This window comes from Hermetia illucens, chromosome 3, assembly GCF_905115235.1.
Source record: "Hermetia illucens chromosome 3, iHerIll2.2.curated.20191125, whole genome shotgun sequence".
In the NCBI taxonomy this organism is placed as follows: Eukaryota; Metazoa; Arthropoda; class Insecta; order Diptera; family Stratiomyidae; genus Hermetia; species Hermetia illucens.
The window spans coordinates 145,727,474-145,744,909 of record NC_051851.1 but is presented as its reverse complement, the minus strand read 5'-3'; the positions used below and the strand labels follow the sequence as shown (position 1 = coordinate 145,744,909).

At 34.3% G+C, this 17,436-nt stretch overlaps 1 protein-coding gene across 30 annotated transcripts in view; it reads left to right on the top strand.

The window, feature by feature from the left end:
* The first annotated feature begins 1,184 nt into the window (after positions 1-1,184).
* LOC119650735 (myosin heavy chain, muscle) overlaps positions 1,185-17,436 on the top strand; it is a 31,561-nt gene continuing 15,309 nt past the window's right edge. For 3 of the 30 annotated variants that reach the window (XM_038053765.1, XM_038053794.1, XM_038053771.1), the window contains exons 1-10: positions 2,630-2,773; positions 3,827-4,133; positions 4,303-4,446; positions 6,184-6,564; positions 6,636-6,699; positions 6,777-6,875; positions 8,836-8,939; positions 12,768-13,175; positions 15,132-15,302; positions 16,138-16,727. In XM_038053765.1, the coding sequence (XP_037909693.1) occupies positions 3,930-4,133; positions 4,303-4,446; positions 6,184-6,564; positions 6,636-6,699; positions 6,777-6,875; positions 8,836-8,939; positions 12,768-13,175; positions 15,132-15,302; positions 16,138-16,727 (2,165 nt within the window). In that variant the 5' untranslated portion in view covers positions 2,630-2,773; positions 3,827-3,929. Of the gene's footprint in view, positions 1,203-2,628; positions 2,774-3,826; positions 4,134-4,302; positions 4,447-4,714; positions 4,859-6,183; positions 6,565-6,635; positions 6,700-6,776; positions 6,876-7,565; positions 7,670-8,835; positions 8,940-9,561; positions 9,666-11,513; positions 11,618-12,767; positions 13,176-13,867; positions 14,039-14,407; positions 14,579-15,131; positions 15,303-16,137; positions 16,728-16,906; positions 17,025-17,436 lie in introns of those variants that run through there. The other 27 variants (XM_038053767.1, XM_038053774.1, XM_038053785.1 and 24 more) reach the window with 24 other exon arrangements.

Here is a 17,436-nt window from a genome sequence, read left to right as displayed (position 1 = left end):
CCCCTACTTTAACAATTCATTAAAATCTTTCCCATCAAAGTGTACACTACTCTTAGCTGTTCGGGGATGAAATTTCAAAACAGCATATTTCTCGCGTTAACAAAGGTTTCTATATCTTTGGAACTGTGATAATCTATAAACGATAACTGGAATGGTTGACATAGTACTGACTAGGTTATCGGTTTGAGCGACTCACGAGTCACGAAATGTCTTGAATACAAGTTCAATGACCCTTCTATAAAATTCAGAATATCTTATGACCTATCCCAATCTAACCCCATATTAACAGTTAATTAATTATTCTCCATGCTTCAAACGTCTTAGGTACATCGTAAGCATCACTTTTTCCTGTAATTGCAACATTCCATTTAATCTTGCCGTCAATATGTCATCGGCAAAGTGATTTTCTGCATAAAGCATAAAATTGAAAAATATCTTTATCCACTATGATCGATCGTCGTTTGATCTTCAGACTGAAAAAAGATAGGATTTCATGTGATGTGTGTGCATCACTAGTACAACATCGCCGTCATACCCGTGTACTTTCTGCAACACCCAGCCAGCGAGTGCGTATTGATCCTACTTTTAGAATAATGGGGATCAATGCCATCCGATGTGATCAGGAACTATTGGCAAAATCGAGATAGGTTGAGAAGATATTTGAGAAATGCTTGGAGATTGCTGAGAAAAGTATTCATATCTCGTGCATTTTGGGAGCCTTTTATGAGCGACGACCAGGGGGAGGAAATGTATCCCGCCAAATTGATATACCGAGCGTTAACGGTCAAAAATCTCATCTCATTTCATCTCACGAAATGATCAACAGATATTTCTTATCTTTTTTTTTTGGAAAGTATCTGAATTAAAAATCCACCCGAAAGCTAGCGGATCGTCCCGATTTGCAGTCGATATCATCATCTCTATGACGATCCGGCTAAACGATTTCTAATACATGCGAATAAGATCGGTATCGTTCGCGCCTATCGCGACACCCCCTGTACGAATAGGGTGTTTGCGATGTGGTGAGTTTTTGAAAATTTGAAAATTTCATATGTGTGAAGCCGAAAAGGGAGCCAAACCCGGGCACGGGTGTCGGTCCATATCTCGAAACGATGCCAATTTCGTACAACTAAGGGGTATCAAATTGCCACGTATAAAAGCCAACTTTACCGGCTGTAGTGGTCAGAACGGCTTTCGAACGCGTAAGTGCAACATATCAAAATTCTATTTTTAAATCTGAGAGTAAAGGATTTTTTTGAGATTCTAAAAATCATTGGGTTGTTCAGAAGAAACTTTTTTTTTTTATTGATCTTGCACCGAAAAGAAAAACAATCAATTCACCTGGTATTCTATGAGGTTTCTGTAATGAATAAGTGGAGTGAGTTGTAAGGATCAAAAGGATCCTAAATCAGCGGTTGCAGTGATTAGTTCGTCCGAAGGAGACTTCAGCGGTTATTCAAGGCTTCCGGCAAGGAGTGGACCTCGCAAGCAATTTTTGGATTACCAGTTCAAGGATTAGTTGCAGATACTGCTTTAGACAGCGAAAAGGATATAAGAAGTGATTGTGAAGTAGTTGAAAGTGCCTATTACACAGTGAATGAACTTTTAAGGTTTTCTTCTGGCGGTTAGTGATTTGAGTTGAATGATGAAAATGATAGATAAGGAAATTCAAAATTGATATGATTCAATGGAATGATTTAATAATTGATTGATTGCGAAGAAGATGTGTAATAGGCCCTTTTAGCGCCGAACTAGTATTTGAAAGTTGTGTTGCCTGATGGAAGTGAGACCACTGGAACTGACGAGGGTGGCTTGGAAAGTGGAAGGCAAATTTGCATGGCGATAAGATGATAAGGATGAGATGATGGACCGACTACCAAAACTAAGAAAATGATATAGCTTGATCCTAAGGAACCACATACAGTTGATGGTCAGAGTTGATAACTGACACCATCAGGTGGTCGTAAGCAGGCGGTTCCTCTGAGATTATCTTCTATTAGTCATACTGTCACATAAAACCTGAAACACAATTGCAAAACCTGCAATCGATCCAAATCTGGTCACAACATCTGCACCTAACACATCGTAACGCATTTTTTTCATACACTATCGGATCCATTGATTCGGTCCTATGCTCTGGACACCATGCGATCGGCGAATCTCGTTTGGCGATCGTGAAGCCCCGGAACGTGCCGAAATTGATTTTACGCAAATAGATTTTTCTCTAGCCCGAAATAGAAAATTCGGATCGCATATCGTCGGCAATTTGAAAATCGGTGCGCCGGTATGCAAAGCCGATCGGTTACGTGGTCGCCCCGTTGAATTCCGAAATAGAATTCGGGAAAACTAGAATAGATGAACAAGAAAAAAAAATAGAAAAAATAAAACAATTTAACCCGAGCCAATTGAAAACAGATTTTTATTGCGTGGACGTAACGCATTGTCGAGGAGGTGAGAAACGCCTTCGTGTGAAAATTCATTATTTTAAAAATATATATGGTTTGTTCGGGCAAAAATAGCTACGCCTACCGGTCAAGCCGAAGATAGTCGAGGATCAATCTGAAGACGTAACGGTGACGAATATTGTAACGGTCATAGAAACGAAGAAAGTGGATCATCTTAGCTCCGCTACTTGATCTCCGAGAAAATTCAGTCATTCCGATCTTGCCATCCGTTGGTTGTGGGTCGTTTCGATATTTTTTTTAAAAAAAAGTTTTAATACTTTAATTTCGAACTCGGGGTTTTGATTGTTACTTCCAATTGAAAACTTTAAGTAAGTTTTAATTATTTTAAAATTTGATCTGCGTAAAAAGCCGACGTGATCCAGTGAATTTAAATACAAAGTGATATTTCGGGAGTTGATATAATTTTTAAAAAATAAATTAAAATTATCAGAACTATTAATTTGGAATTTAAAATAAATTAAAAATAATTTTTAACAATTGGAGTTGTGCAACCGTGATCCATAATATATTTTCGCAAGGTGATCAGACATTCTTTCACAAGGTGAAAGTGATCGTTAATTTTGGATCGAGTGAAAACTCATGGTGTTGCGTAACCAACAAATAGCAATGAACAGTGCGAAATAGTTCAGAAGATTCGTCAGTAATTATCCAACAAATGATCATGAATAATTCGGATAAATTGGAACCTATCCCACGTCGTATTTCGTATCTTTTTTCAAACAAAATTTGTGCAATTACATCCACTACTCGGTTCAAGAAGGAAGTGAACATTCGAAATGACCTGACAACTGGTTAATATAATCTAAATTTAGTAGAAGCAATTTTTTGGCTCAAATCATCGATTCACCAACGGCTATGAAGTAATTCTTGCTACATTCACGCTCTGCCGAGGCGCGCAAACATTGAAAACAAATTTTTGAAAATAGAAATATGTAACCAAGCCCAGCCATGTAGCCAAGCCAACAGTTCCCTCAATGCTGCTATTGAATGCTTAGAATTAGCACTTTTGGCCATATAAAATTCCCGCGATTGGACCCGAATCGGGATGAGCGGATGTGTGGACCAGATCTGGTTTCACAACACATATATGGAAATTTTGGGATGTAATCATTCCAGAAATAGAATTTGTTTGGACAGAATACGGGGCAAATTGATGTTTTTTGGTGAAAAGATATAAAAAATAATTTTCCTTCTGGACAGAAATGGTTTTAAATGAAGTGAACATTACCCGGTTTCTTCGATTGTTTAAATTACTCAAAACCAATCCGTGATTTTTTAAATAAAAAGCTCTCAAATATTTTCGAATAATTCGGATTCAAGGCAGAATTATGATATTTTTTTTTCTAATTTTTTAATTACAGGGAAGCAACTTAGGCGTTTCAAGGTTTTCAAGAATCGTGTCTCTTAGCCCCCTCTCTTTCGCGTATTTTTTACAGAAAGTTTTAAAAGAGAAAAACCGCCAAGATGCCTAAGCCACAAGCTCAAGATGAGGATGCCGATCCAACCCCATACCTTTTCGTATCGCTCGAACAAAGACGTATCGATCAATCGAAACCTTATGACTCGAAAAAGAATTGCTGGGTTCCCGATGAGAAAGAGGGCTATCTTCTTGGTGACATCAAGGCAACCAAGGGAGACATCGTCTCCGTTGGCCTACCTGGTGGCGAGGTAAAATTCATTGTTATGTGTCCAAAGTCAGGACATAATAACACAAAAATGAACAACATTTTTATTTGAAATTTAGGAAAAAAATATTTAGAAAATTATCAGTTCATATTGTTTTGTTTAAAATTTTACACAAAATAACACTTTTACATTTTCAAAATACACACAAAAGGAGAAGCAATTTAAGAAAGACCAGATTATGCAAGTCAATCCGCCAAAATTCGAAAAATCCGAGGATATGGCTGATTTAACCTACTTAAACGAAGCTGCTGTCTTACATAATTTGAAACAACGTTACTACTATCGACTAATCTACGTAAGTGTCGCAAAGGCTCTTTATTAATTAAGTTTTTTCTTCTCTTCCCCAACTTGCTTCTACGTCCCTTTTGGTCTCTGGGCATCACAATTGAAAAACAAACAAAAAAATCCCCAAAACTTCCCTATCTATCGATATCACGATGGCTACCAATTTATTTGGGTCAAAAATCGAATCTACGACTATTCAAAATATTTGGGAATTGAATATTAACTCTGAAAATATGAAACTTGTTGTGGAAACATCACAAAACAAAAACGTGATATAGACCAAGGATTTCAAGAAAGATCAGCTGCAACAAGTCAATCCACCGAAATACGAAAAAGCCGAAGATATGTCTAACTTGACATACCTAAACGATGCTTCGGTTTTGCATAACTTGAAACAAAGATACTACAATAAACTCATCTACGTAAGTAGTCCGTGGAAATGGACATAGAAAATTGTATGTGCTGCTTTTTTTGCCAAAATATGCTTTGAATTCAATTTTTTGGTTACTGAATGTAGTTATGAAACAAGTCAACAACTTTCCAAAAATTAAAAAAAAAATCAACAAAAAAAATAAAACAAAATTAAATTAAAGAAAAAAAAAATTTTTAAAAAACTGTGGATGTACTGCTGAGGGCTGAACCAATACATAATTTTAACAACCTCAGTAGAACTTCTCAGAAATACCTACAGAAGTAGAAAGCTTTTGACTTGCTCGAAATCCCCATTTACGTAGTACCTTCAAATCCTTCCATTAAAAAAAAAACTGAAAAAGTGTCAAAAAGACAAGGTTAATATAGCACTCACTAGCTGGCTGAATACGCAATTCACGCCTTACAATACTCATGAATAACTAATCCCAAATTCATATATGTCGAAACAATGTTTACGCCAAAATTCCAGCACCAAAAAAACACATTTTTGACAATAAAATCAAAAATTTGACCGCTGAAATTTCGGCTACATAATCCTTCCCCATAATCCTCACCCAAACTTATCGAATTTTAACACTCCACAACCCTAAAATCATTGTAACGATCCATTTTTGTAATTGTTTTGTGTATGACTTTGCTTCTAACCGCTTATTGCAAGCGATTAATCCAGAAGGCAAACAACTGGATCGACCCGGTCTAAACCGACCGATTGGTGATAAATACGGCACCAATAATTCATCCTTTTCAACGAAATGGACAAACGTGATATTTAACTTTTAATGTTGTGTTGACAGAAAATTTATTGTATCCTTACAAGAATCAGGTAATGTATATCCTACAAAATCAGACAGATGTAGGACGACGTGACTGAAATACGGAAAGGAAAAACAAATAATCAAAATCCAAAACTTGACAAGGATTATTTGTATGACCCCTCCAATCCCTATTTGTTGAGATTAGATATAAGTATATAAGTTATATGTATTATCCATGTGAAGCCCTTCACGTCTAGGATAATGGTGTTGTGAAAAAAGAACCCTTTGTCTTACAAGGATTTCACACCCCTCCCTTAGTTGCACCTTAGATACTAGTTTTTTCTTTGTTCGGTTTTTCAAAAGTATAGCAAGCTCAAGATGACATAAAAAATCCAGAAAAGTCGTTTTAAATGCAGACCATTAAAACTGACTGACTTTGGGTTAAGAATTTGGCCCAAAACTTGAGCTAGCTATCGTTTGAAGTAGATTCATGTTAACAATTGTGATTTTATTATCAAAATCATACTAATCTCACTTTTAACCTCATTACCACTATGCAGACCTACTCTGGACTTTTCTGCGTCGCTATCAACCCTTACAAGCGGTTCCCTGTCTACACGAACCGTTGTGCTAAGATGTACCGTGGTAAGCGTCGTAATGAAGTCCCACCACATATTTTCGCCATTTCTGACGGTGCCTACGTCGACATGTTGACCAACCATGTTAACCAATCTATGTTGATTACTGGTGAATCTGGTGCCGGTAAGACTGAAAACACGAAGAAAGTAATTGCGTACTTCGCCACTGTCGGTGCCTCGACCAAGAAGGACGCTACCGCTGAAAAGAAGGGATCCCTTGAAGATCAAGTCGTCCAAACTAACCCTGTACTGGAAGCCTTCGGTAACGCCAAGACCGTCCGTAACGATAACTCTTCTCGTTTCGTAAGTTTGAACTTTGTTTATTTAACATCGAAGGAGATATTTATGTTTGGTACCTTTCTTACACTACATAGGGTAAATTCATCCGTATTCACTTCGGTCCCAGTGGTAAACTGGCTGGTGCTGATATTGAGACCTGTGAGTTTCTTTCTATATCTATATGATACTATTGGTAGGGATATTTTATATTGAAAGACACTTTATTTGAATTACAGATCTATTGGAAAAGGCTCGTGTCATCTCCCAGCAACCTTTGGAACGTTCTTACCACATCTTCTACCAGATCATGTCTGGATCCGTACCTGGTGTCAAGGGTGAGTATCGATATCATCAGTCTAGGTTTCATCAACAGTCGAAGACTGATCAGCAGTATGGGGGTTTCTCATTTGAATTCGTTTAATGTTAGAATGGGGGGTCGACTTCAACTCTGGCAAGAACTGAAATAATGTGGAACCCTTTTGACAATTGACAATTAGGTATATATTTTGGTCGACTAAACTGGATAGGCGTGGTAACCCATCGAAAAATTAAGTTAGGGCTTTATCAAAGAACCTAGTCCTAATGGTTCTTCAACTCTATGAAATGCAGGAAAAGTAACGCTTTATTGCTGAAGCCCAAATATAATGAAAATTAGGATGTATGGAAATATCTCCTGATCTCAGGGTCAAACCTGACTTCAATTTTTTCAACCGTCATCTCGATATCTATTTTGATCATCATTCGGTAAATTCATCACGATTCGATGCTATAAATTCAAGTGAGTTAAGCTGAATTAATGGTTTTTGTTTGATGGTGAATCTGCCAGCAGACAATTACCAAACATCAGCGCACACACGGTTTTTACAGCACCGGTCCAACATTGAAAGTTTTTCAACCCAATCAACTTGTATACATTTTTTTTTTTGTGCTAATTTATTTTTATATTTTTTTCCAATAGTGCATAGAATATTTTATTTATTTATAATTTAATTTAAATTTACTTTCTCTCTGCATAATATATACAGACTCGTGTCTCCTTTCGAATGATATTATGGACTACTTCATTGTATCCCAAGGAAAGACCACTATCCCCAATGTAGATGATGGCGAAGAATTTGTATTGACTGATGTAATTTTCCCAAGTCCAATTGTTTTTATCTCTTTTATTTCAATATTTAGATGAATATGCGTTTTTGAAGATGACTTTCGTTAGAATAGTTACAATAGAATAGACAGAATGTTTAGTAACTGACCAAAAAACCCCAAAAAAAGTTAATTCTCATTTACTTTTTTGTTTTTATTATTTTATTTTGTACATAGAAAACCATCTTGGATACAATTGTTTTTTCTTTTTAATTTATTTATTTTTTAAAATTTTTTTTTTAATTTATTTTACATTTAAATTTTAAATCTTGTGCCCCATTGAATTGGTTGCTAGCTAGAAATATAGTTTGTTAGAATAGAATTTTCATCTAGATGAGATACAATTTGGTTTATGCTCTGTTTTCATTATTATTATATATATATGATATTCATATTATGCTTGAGCCTGGTTTTAGATACCACGACACCCCTAGTTCCTGAACGGATCACAGTTTTGGATACTTTTACTTCACAGATAGACTGTGATCCTAATAGAATGAAATCATGCAGACCTGTTTGAAAGATACTTTCAATAAAGTATCGACAATTGTAACTAATATTTTATATTCCAAGAAAAATATGGTAGACAATTCCAAATACTTTTGTATAGATGAATGGAATGGACATTCTTTAAAATTGAGGACGTCGAAGAATGTTATTTTTATCCCGATTTCACTGATTTTTGGTTTTCCATCATGTTTGTTGTTTTTAATTTTGCTTTTCTTTGGAACTTCATACACTTCATTCCCAATTATTTATACGGTAAAACATGAAATGAAATATAAATCGTAGAAGCCGTTTTTGAGTTTATAAAAATATTAAAATTCCTTCCATCTTTTAAGCAAATCTTCTTGATTTTCTTGATTTTTTATTTAAAATAAAGTTTCTTCTGTTCACTCCCTTGTGGAGTATAGAGCCTTTTTGCGGTTTTCTTCCTTTCCATTGTTATTAAAAATAAACAAAAAGAATTAATTGAAAAGAGAAAATTAATCATCAAACAATTCGATTTATATTTCATAAAATCAAAACAATAAAATCAATTCGTTCACTTTCAAAATTTAAAGTAAATAAAAACAATACAAACATCGAAAATATGATATACAAAAATATTAATTGCACAATTATTCCCGAATTGTCATATAAATTACACAGAGGCTTGTTTGCTGTCCAATAACGTCCATGACTACCACATTGTGTCCCAAGGAAAAACTACAATCCCAAGCGTTGATGATGGCGAAGAAATGAGTTTGACCGATGTAATTCTTCTTCTTCTTTTACACATACACAAACACATTTTAGATGTTTTCAATTTTCTATTGAATTTTTGTTGTTTTTTGCACAGATAGTATTAGAAAATTGTTAAAATTAACATTTTGGCCTAATTGTAGATTGAAAGAAAATCAAACGATAGTTCCTTGAAGGGACATTGGAACTATTGATTTGGTTTTTTTGTTTTCCAAATTTAATGTTGGTTTTTTCCGCTAATATTTTAGGTTGGATACTGGGAATTTTTGAGGCTCTGATGACGAGTAGCTCTTAAATACCGTAGCGTAGATGTACACCGAATGAGACCGTGTGTTACACCAACTTTAGTATTATTTTTAAATTTTATGAAAGTCAGGAAATGTTGCAAGGATCATTCATCTAATAATATGATGTAGTCAGCTCAAATCTTAACTTGGCTTTCACAAAATTTCAAAATAAATCATATTCCTCCCCTGTCTGTTAAACACCGAACCCTATACTGCCAAGGTGTTTTCAAATCAATGATTTATGCTAATATTGATGCAAATATTTAATCTAGTTTTCTTTTCCCTTTTTTCCCGCTTTATATACACTTAATTAATTTATCTCACAACAAAATCAAACATACAATAGAGTACTGTATGTTGTCTAATAACATTATGGACTATCGCATTGTATCGCAAGGAAAAGTTAAAATTCCTGATGTCGATGATGGTGCAGATTTTGCAGCCAACGATGTAAGAATATAACACATGAACACATATATAAGACATGTCCTGTGTTATATGCAGAAGAGTGTGTTTGCTGTTTGTAATGAACTCCCTAATCCTATTTTATTAATTTTTATTTATTTATTTATCATATTTCCTAATTTTTATTTAATTTATTTTTAATTTTAATCATTTTTGTTTAAAAAAATTATCAATTAAAAGAAATATGCTTAGTATGATAACTCTGAAAAAATGCAAATGCTAATTCTAATATAGCAAAAAAAACCGCTTGTGGTTATCAAAAAAATATTATTTTGCTTCAACTTTAAATGCAATAATATATAAGGTAAATTCGATTATTCCAGATGTAAAAGGTGCTCGCTAGTTTATTATAGGTCGAACACCAATGATTTCTTTAATTTGTTTCTTAAAAAACAAATATCTTCCCTACATTAAGATAGGTCCTCCAAAAACGATTCTGCTTCCTGAACCATTCTTTATTTATATTATAAAAAAGAAATATCTTCAGCCCTTCCGCCGAACCAGAAATCTAATAATTTTAAAAATATTATATACATTCAGAAATGTGCTTTCTTACATCACGTATCAGTGATTATCCGATAATATGCCAAGGAAAAACTAGGATTCCTGGTGTCAACGATGGCGAAGAATTAGAACTACTTCATGTAAGTTTTTAACCGGAGAAACTTCAACGTTTACTATTCAAAAATTCAACCCTGAAAAAAAAGTGTTATAAAACTAAAAGCCAATGAAGCAATTTAAACAGATTGAGCTAAACCTCGATTTCCAAAAAAATTAAAACTTATATTTATATATAAATAGACTTTGAGTATTTGAATTTCGAGCTAAATCGCAGTAGCAATGGTAACTATTGTGAAATAGTTAATTTGCTTGCGGAAGCTGTTATTTACTCTTAAACTGTATAATGATGAATCTCTTACTTTTCAATTTTCATGTATATATTTTGTAGATTTTCTTTTTTCTTCTAGTTTTTCTTCTAGAAAAATCAAAATCCTCGTACGCAAAAAGAATATTAAATTTCTGATGATTCTATATAAATATATTCCGGAATTTTTCTTCTAATTTTCAAATACTATAATTTCGTGCTAATTCAAAACTATCAAAAATTATATTTTTTTTAAATTTTGAAAATGTTTTTCTCGCACGTGCTATATGCCCTCAAAGAAATAGCACATGTACATGTTGTACATAAACTTTGACCTAGTAAAAAACATTTGATATTGATTAGCTAGGAGCGTGAGGAAAAAAATGAACCTTAAAATTGAAATATTGAAAATTGGCTTCTAGTTTCAAATGATCAATGGTTTGAATGATAAACAATCTTCGGTTCTTCATTTCTAATTTATATTGTTGACGCCAGGAAATTCGTAGTTTTATCGGCATATTTTCCGGCCTCGATTATGGCCAAATTGAGGAACATTCCATGGTACGCTCCTGGTTAGCCTGGTGTGGTTTTCAAGAATCCTTTGTGATATATTTCTATTTTCTTTGTACAGGAAAATGGTTTACATAATCTTTTTTGATATGGTGGAATATGTAAAAAGGATCACAAATTTTTATAAAATATTTCTAGGGTATTCTCAGTAAATTATAAACCTTTCCATTCAATCCGCCTGATTGCCGGCATTATAGTCCGTAAATAAAGATCATCTCGCCGGACAGTTCAATATACATCGGTTCCATTATTTCATATCTCAATTTCATTTCTCATGCAAAAAGTAGAACACCAGGAGCGAAAAAATGATCCAATCACGAAAAGAATAACAAAAAATATTGTATTCTCTTTCTATTGTTATTTTTCACAAAATCAAATTAATTATATTATTTCAACAGCTACGTGCTTCCTCAGTGACAATATTTACGACTATACGAACGTATCACAGGGCAAAATCACAATTCCAAATATTGATGACGGTGAAGAATTCGTTTTAACAGATGTAAGTTTGAAACAACTACAACCAGGATAATAAAAACGACGTATGAATTTCAAAGGAGCAAAAATTGTGATTCCCCTCAGTAGTCCCCTTGTTTCTGTGACACATCACCGAATATTACTTTATGTTTGTGACTGATCGTTACACAATTGTTTCCTAGTTTGCATACAATTTCACTGAACTATATATTTTATGTACTCCGAACTATTTTAAATGTTACATTCGATCCTGGATCCATCATACTTTCAAAGGATATTTTCATGGATTTCTCTCGGAACGACTGAAAATTGCTGGAAATAGTAATTTTTTTCTTATTCAAGCGAGAATTTGACTACAGAATATCCTTTGAAATTCCAATATACTCGTATTATTGGTGAAATAGTTTCACCAACTATTGGAAGCTGTCTGAAACAGTCTATTCCAATATATTTCTCCAATAAATGTATTTATGCACATCCTTTACTCATTCACCGATATTTCCATCCATCTATCAAATTCCGGAATATCTTCTCTTCTTCCTATCTACTTTCTTTTTCAGCTAAATGATATTTTATTGTTGAAATTTCATTTATTGTAGTAAATGTGTGATTACTCTTCCTCTTTTGCACAAAACCAAAAATCTGTTGGAAACAGTAGAAATAAAGCCCCATCCAAATGATGAGAATGAATTACAGGTCACGAATGCACTCCAAAGGAATGGATGCCACTACAATTCACGGTTTTACCCCAATGTAATGTAAATGTGTATATAACAAAGCAAATAGTGGTATAAGAAGGTAACAAAATCAACTCCCTCTGTGTTCATCCTCCGTAAATATTTTAGATCAAATTTGTAAAAAGCGTATACAAAGAAGTATACCACGATTTTAGATGAAATTAGTTTCAATTTTCACACCTTAGATCTGGCAAAATTGAAAAAAAAGGATTAAAATTATTTAATATTAGTTTTCGCAACTGTGTTCGCTGTGTAACTAGAAAGCTTCATATTTTAGTAAAATTGCATGTTTCGCCTCTAAACAAAACTCTCCAACCAAAGTCGTTGGATTGTGCTTCTCGTAAAATATATGTTTGTATTGCATTCTACAAGAAATTAAACTTAACAATCTAATGTCTTTCCCCTTCTCTTCCCCATTTTTCTTTCACCAATATATAGCAAGCCTTCGATATCTTGGGCTTCTCCGCTGAAGAAAAGCAAAACGTTTACAAAATTACCGCCGCTGTCATGCATATGGGTGGTATGAAGTTCAAGCAGAGGGGTCGCGAAGAACAGGCTGAAGCCGATGGTACCGAAGAAGGTGAACGTGTTGCCAAGTTGTTCAGCACTGATAAGGATGAATTGTACAAGAACTTCTTGAAGCCCCGTATTAAGGTCGGTAACGAATTCGTCACCCAAGGTCGTAACAAGGAACAGGTCATGAACTCTGTTGGTGCCTTGTGTAAGGGTGTGTTCGATCGTCTCTTCAAATGGCTCGTCAAGAAATGTAACGAGACTTTGGATACCAAGCAAAAACGTCAACACTTCATTGGTGTACTGGATATTGCTGGTTTCGAAATTTTCGACGTAAGTATTTTAGGTTCAACTTGAAACCAAGATCATAATGAAAATACAGAGGAATTGGAAACTTTAATATTATTTGGACAAAGAGGTCACACAAAATTGGGGTATTGAGAACTAAAATTGGCTTGGGGATAGTTGTTGAAATATATTACACCCAGAACTTTTTTTCACCAACAAGTGAATTCAAATGCACAAATTGTTAGATCTCTCAAGATACAAATTATTTTTTCAAAAGCGAGTCCCTGGTTTATTCTTCCTTCCGAAATTTATAGTTGGTTAAAATTTACACCAACGCCATCAAATTGAAAATACATCAATTCCATTTAAATAGTCAGAAATGTTTCTGGCAAAAAAAGTAATTTTTCTTAGCAAATAATTAACACAAAACTAAACAGTTTAACAATACTTTCAACAATACTATATATTCCCCTAACTCCCTTCAAAATTGTTCAATTATTTTCTGCACTTTTCGCTTATTTCTAGCACAATATTATCTGAACTATTTCTAATAATTTCTTCTTTCTCAAACTTTTCTAAACATGTATATTTGCAATTTCACCAACGCTATGCTGCTTCTATATTTTAACAAAACGCTATCACAACAATTGCACTACTAATTTTCTATGCACAAAAACATAACAATTCTCGAATCAAATCAATAAAATGGCTGCTGAAAATAAAAAAAAAATAAACAGTACAACGGTTTTGAACAATTGTGTATCAATTTCACCAATGAGAAACTACAACAATTCTTCAACCATCACATGTTCGTACTTGAACAAGAAGAATACACACGCGAGGGTATCCACTGGGACTTCATTGATTTCGGCATGGACTTGCTAGCCTGTATTGAGATGATTGAAAAGGTGCTTTTACTAATTGTAATAGATTTAATAATAGTAATTGCTTTCAACAATGAACTAAGGATAACAAAGGAGAACAGTAAGCTATTCTGTACGCATGCATGCACTTCCAACTTGTTCTATCGCTAATAATCCTCTCTTTACATAAATTTAATGAAACATTTCCATTTGTACGAAACACTTCAAGACATTTATAGTTTTAGTATCTAATTCAATCAATATTCCAGCATTTTTTACTTATCTTTTTATATGTATATGTATTTTACATCAATTGTGGAATATTCCATAAAAAAATTAAAAAAATCGATCAACAATACAACATACCTGACTCGATTGCTCGCTTTTGGTTTCAACTGACTTATAATTCCATAGTACAACGGCTTCGAGCAGTTGTGTATCAATTTCACCAACGAGAAACTTCAGCAATTCTTCAACCATCATATGTTTGTCCTAGAGCAAGAAGAATACAAGAAGGAGGGTATTGATTGGGCATTCATCGATTTCGGAATGGATTTATTAGCGTGTATTGAAATGATTGAGAAGGTATTGAACATTTCAACAATGTTGTAGTAACATTTGTTGCACCGATTGTAGAAAGTTAATATTATGGGATAAGATCGTTCGTCCACTCGCACTTCCCAATGTTTTTCTTCACTATCTCTTTGCAAGAATTTAGAGTCCAGGGAATGGATATCTATTTTTCCACCAGTGCATCCAAGGAATGGAGTCGCCTGGAAAGATTTCTACGAAAATTCAACCCTCAGTCCTAGTGTTGTTGAAATTTTACAAAGCCAATTATCTCAAAATTTTGTGTGTATGACCACGATGTTCGTTAGTTGAGAACGTTGGTGAAAATATATCCGCATAAATATGACATAAAAAAGTCTATTTTCACCAATGTTCCGACCCTAACGTTTCACCAATCCTCATTTGATATAATTTTAACCAAAATCCAAACTCAAAACTAATCAAAAATCATTTTTTCCCTCCGATTCGGAAAATTCTCTTCTATTTTATTTCCATATTATGTGTTTCACCAACAATTCACCAACCTGTACGAATCACGAATTTGTTCCCCTATCCGATACTATCATAGTATAACGGTTTCGAACAATTGTGTATCAACTTCACTAACGAAAAATTGCAACAATTCTTCAACCATCACATGTTCGTACTTGAACAAGAAGAATACCAACGAGAAGGCATTGAATGGACCTTCATTGATTTCGGCATGGATCTTCAACAATGTATTGAATTGATTGAGAAGGTATACACCAAAATGAAATTTGGTAGACTTATTCTCATGAGATTTAAATAACAAAATTATATACAAATAAGAAAGCGTAACATTCATGACTAACTTAAACTAAGATCAGGTACCATCAGCCGATTTCCTAGTCCTAAGAATGCCTCCAGCAGTTGGACACCAGGAAATTGTTGATTTTACCTAATTGCATGCTAACCAACCTACTTGCACCCCTAATTTTAATGCAACTTTACAATTAAATGCTTTTTATGTAACCATCTTAAACAAGCGCAGGTAAGCTACCTTAAGAGGCAAAACATCAAAGAAAGGCTACGATCTTCACTGGATGATTTAAACGAGCCAGTAATGGTTATAAATTCCCAATAGAGTCGCAAATCCAAACAACAAATTGGCACGTTCGTTACGATCTTGCTGGAGTGAATACAAAGTGATCGATTTACATATTTAAGATGATTCAAAGATTTTGAACATGACTGGCATGATCAGTAGGATACGTGGTCATGGTGGTCATGGGTGATACTGAACTGATGGTGATTATGGAAAATATGATTTTGTATTTGCGAAAAGTGAAGGTCGTAGGCAAGATAGTACTAAAGACGATTCATTATTTTTGCGGAGTTTTCTGTGATTTATTTACCATGATACATGCACTTTCAGCGCAGAAAACGACGTTAGAATTCTGAATTATTATTGGACATTATTAGACTTAAATTCGTGTATTCACGAAAAACACTCAAAAAATGAAGCAAAAATCGTGAATGCACTCAAAAATAAAAGCAGTCTCCTAAGGAACACATCTTTAACTTCAATTTTTTCTTCTTTCTCTTTAAAACAGCCTATGGGTATCTTGTCCATCCTTGAAGAAGAATCTATGTTCCCGAAAGCCACCGATCAAACATTCGCTGAAAAATTGATGGTCAATCACTTGGGCAAATCGGCTCCATTCCAAAAACCAAAACCACCAAAGCCAGGTCAACAAGCTGCCCACTTTGCTATTGGCCATTATGCTGGTGTTGTATCATACAACATCACTGGCTGGCTTGAGAAGAACAAGGATCCCTTGAACGACACTGTTGTCGATCAATTCAAGAAATCCGGCAACAAATTGTTGATTGAAATCTTTGCCGATCATCCAGGTCAATCTGGTGGCGCTGAACAATCTAAGGGAGGTCGTGGTAAGAAGGGTGGTGGTTTCGCTACTGTATCTTCTGCCTATCGTGAACAATTGAACAACTTGATGACTACATTGCGTTCAACTCAACCTCATTTCGTCCGTTGTATCATTCCTAATGAATTGAAACAACCTGGTGTCATTGACTCTCACTTGGTCATGCATCAATTGACCTGTAACGGTGTACTTGAAGGTATCCGTATTTGCCGTAAAGGTTTCCCCAACAGGATGGTCTACCCTGACTTCAAACTCCGGTAAGTATTAACACTCATTGTAGACTTTGAAATTTTCCTCCATAGCACTACAAATTGAGATAGTTCTCAAACAAATACTTCAGTTAGGATACTGAACAATTATCATTTCATAGGATTTATTAGAATTAAGATGAAGTAGAAGTTATTAGTTATTAATTAGATACAATTATTGTTAATAGTTACATGATTTTGGCACCTGCTATCATGACTGCTGAAAAGGATCCAAAGAAAGCTGCAGCCAAATGTCTGGAAAGCATTGGTTTAGATCCTGAAAGCTACCGTATTGGTCATACAAAGGCAGGGATTAAATTCAACAAGAAGAATTTTGTTGATAATAGGAAAGCGAACAGTCAATGATAAGCCTTGTGATCCAAGGCAATGCTTAAAATTACAACCCTGATTTTTTTTTATCGTCTGGAATTTTTCGAAAGACTTCCGGAATTTTTTGGAAGTTTGAATCACTAAAGGATCTAAAGAAAGGAAAGAGCTGAAATTCCTCCGAGATATTTTCATAAATTCGAATATATATTCATATTGGCCTGAATATCTTCAGAAATTATATCAAGAATACCTGAAAGAGGATACGAAATTTCCAGGATAGCTATGGAAAATTCCGAATATTGCTGCCTAATTTCTTTGAATGGAAAACATGTCCAGCTTTTCCAAAAACTTCACCCCTCAATATTTCAAAATTAATTCCAAAAATATT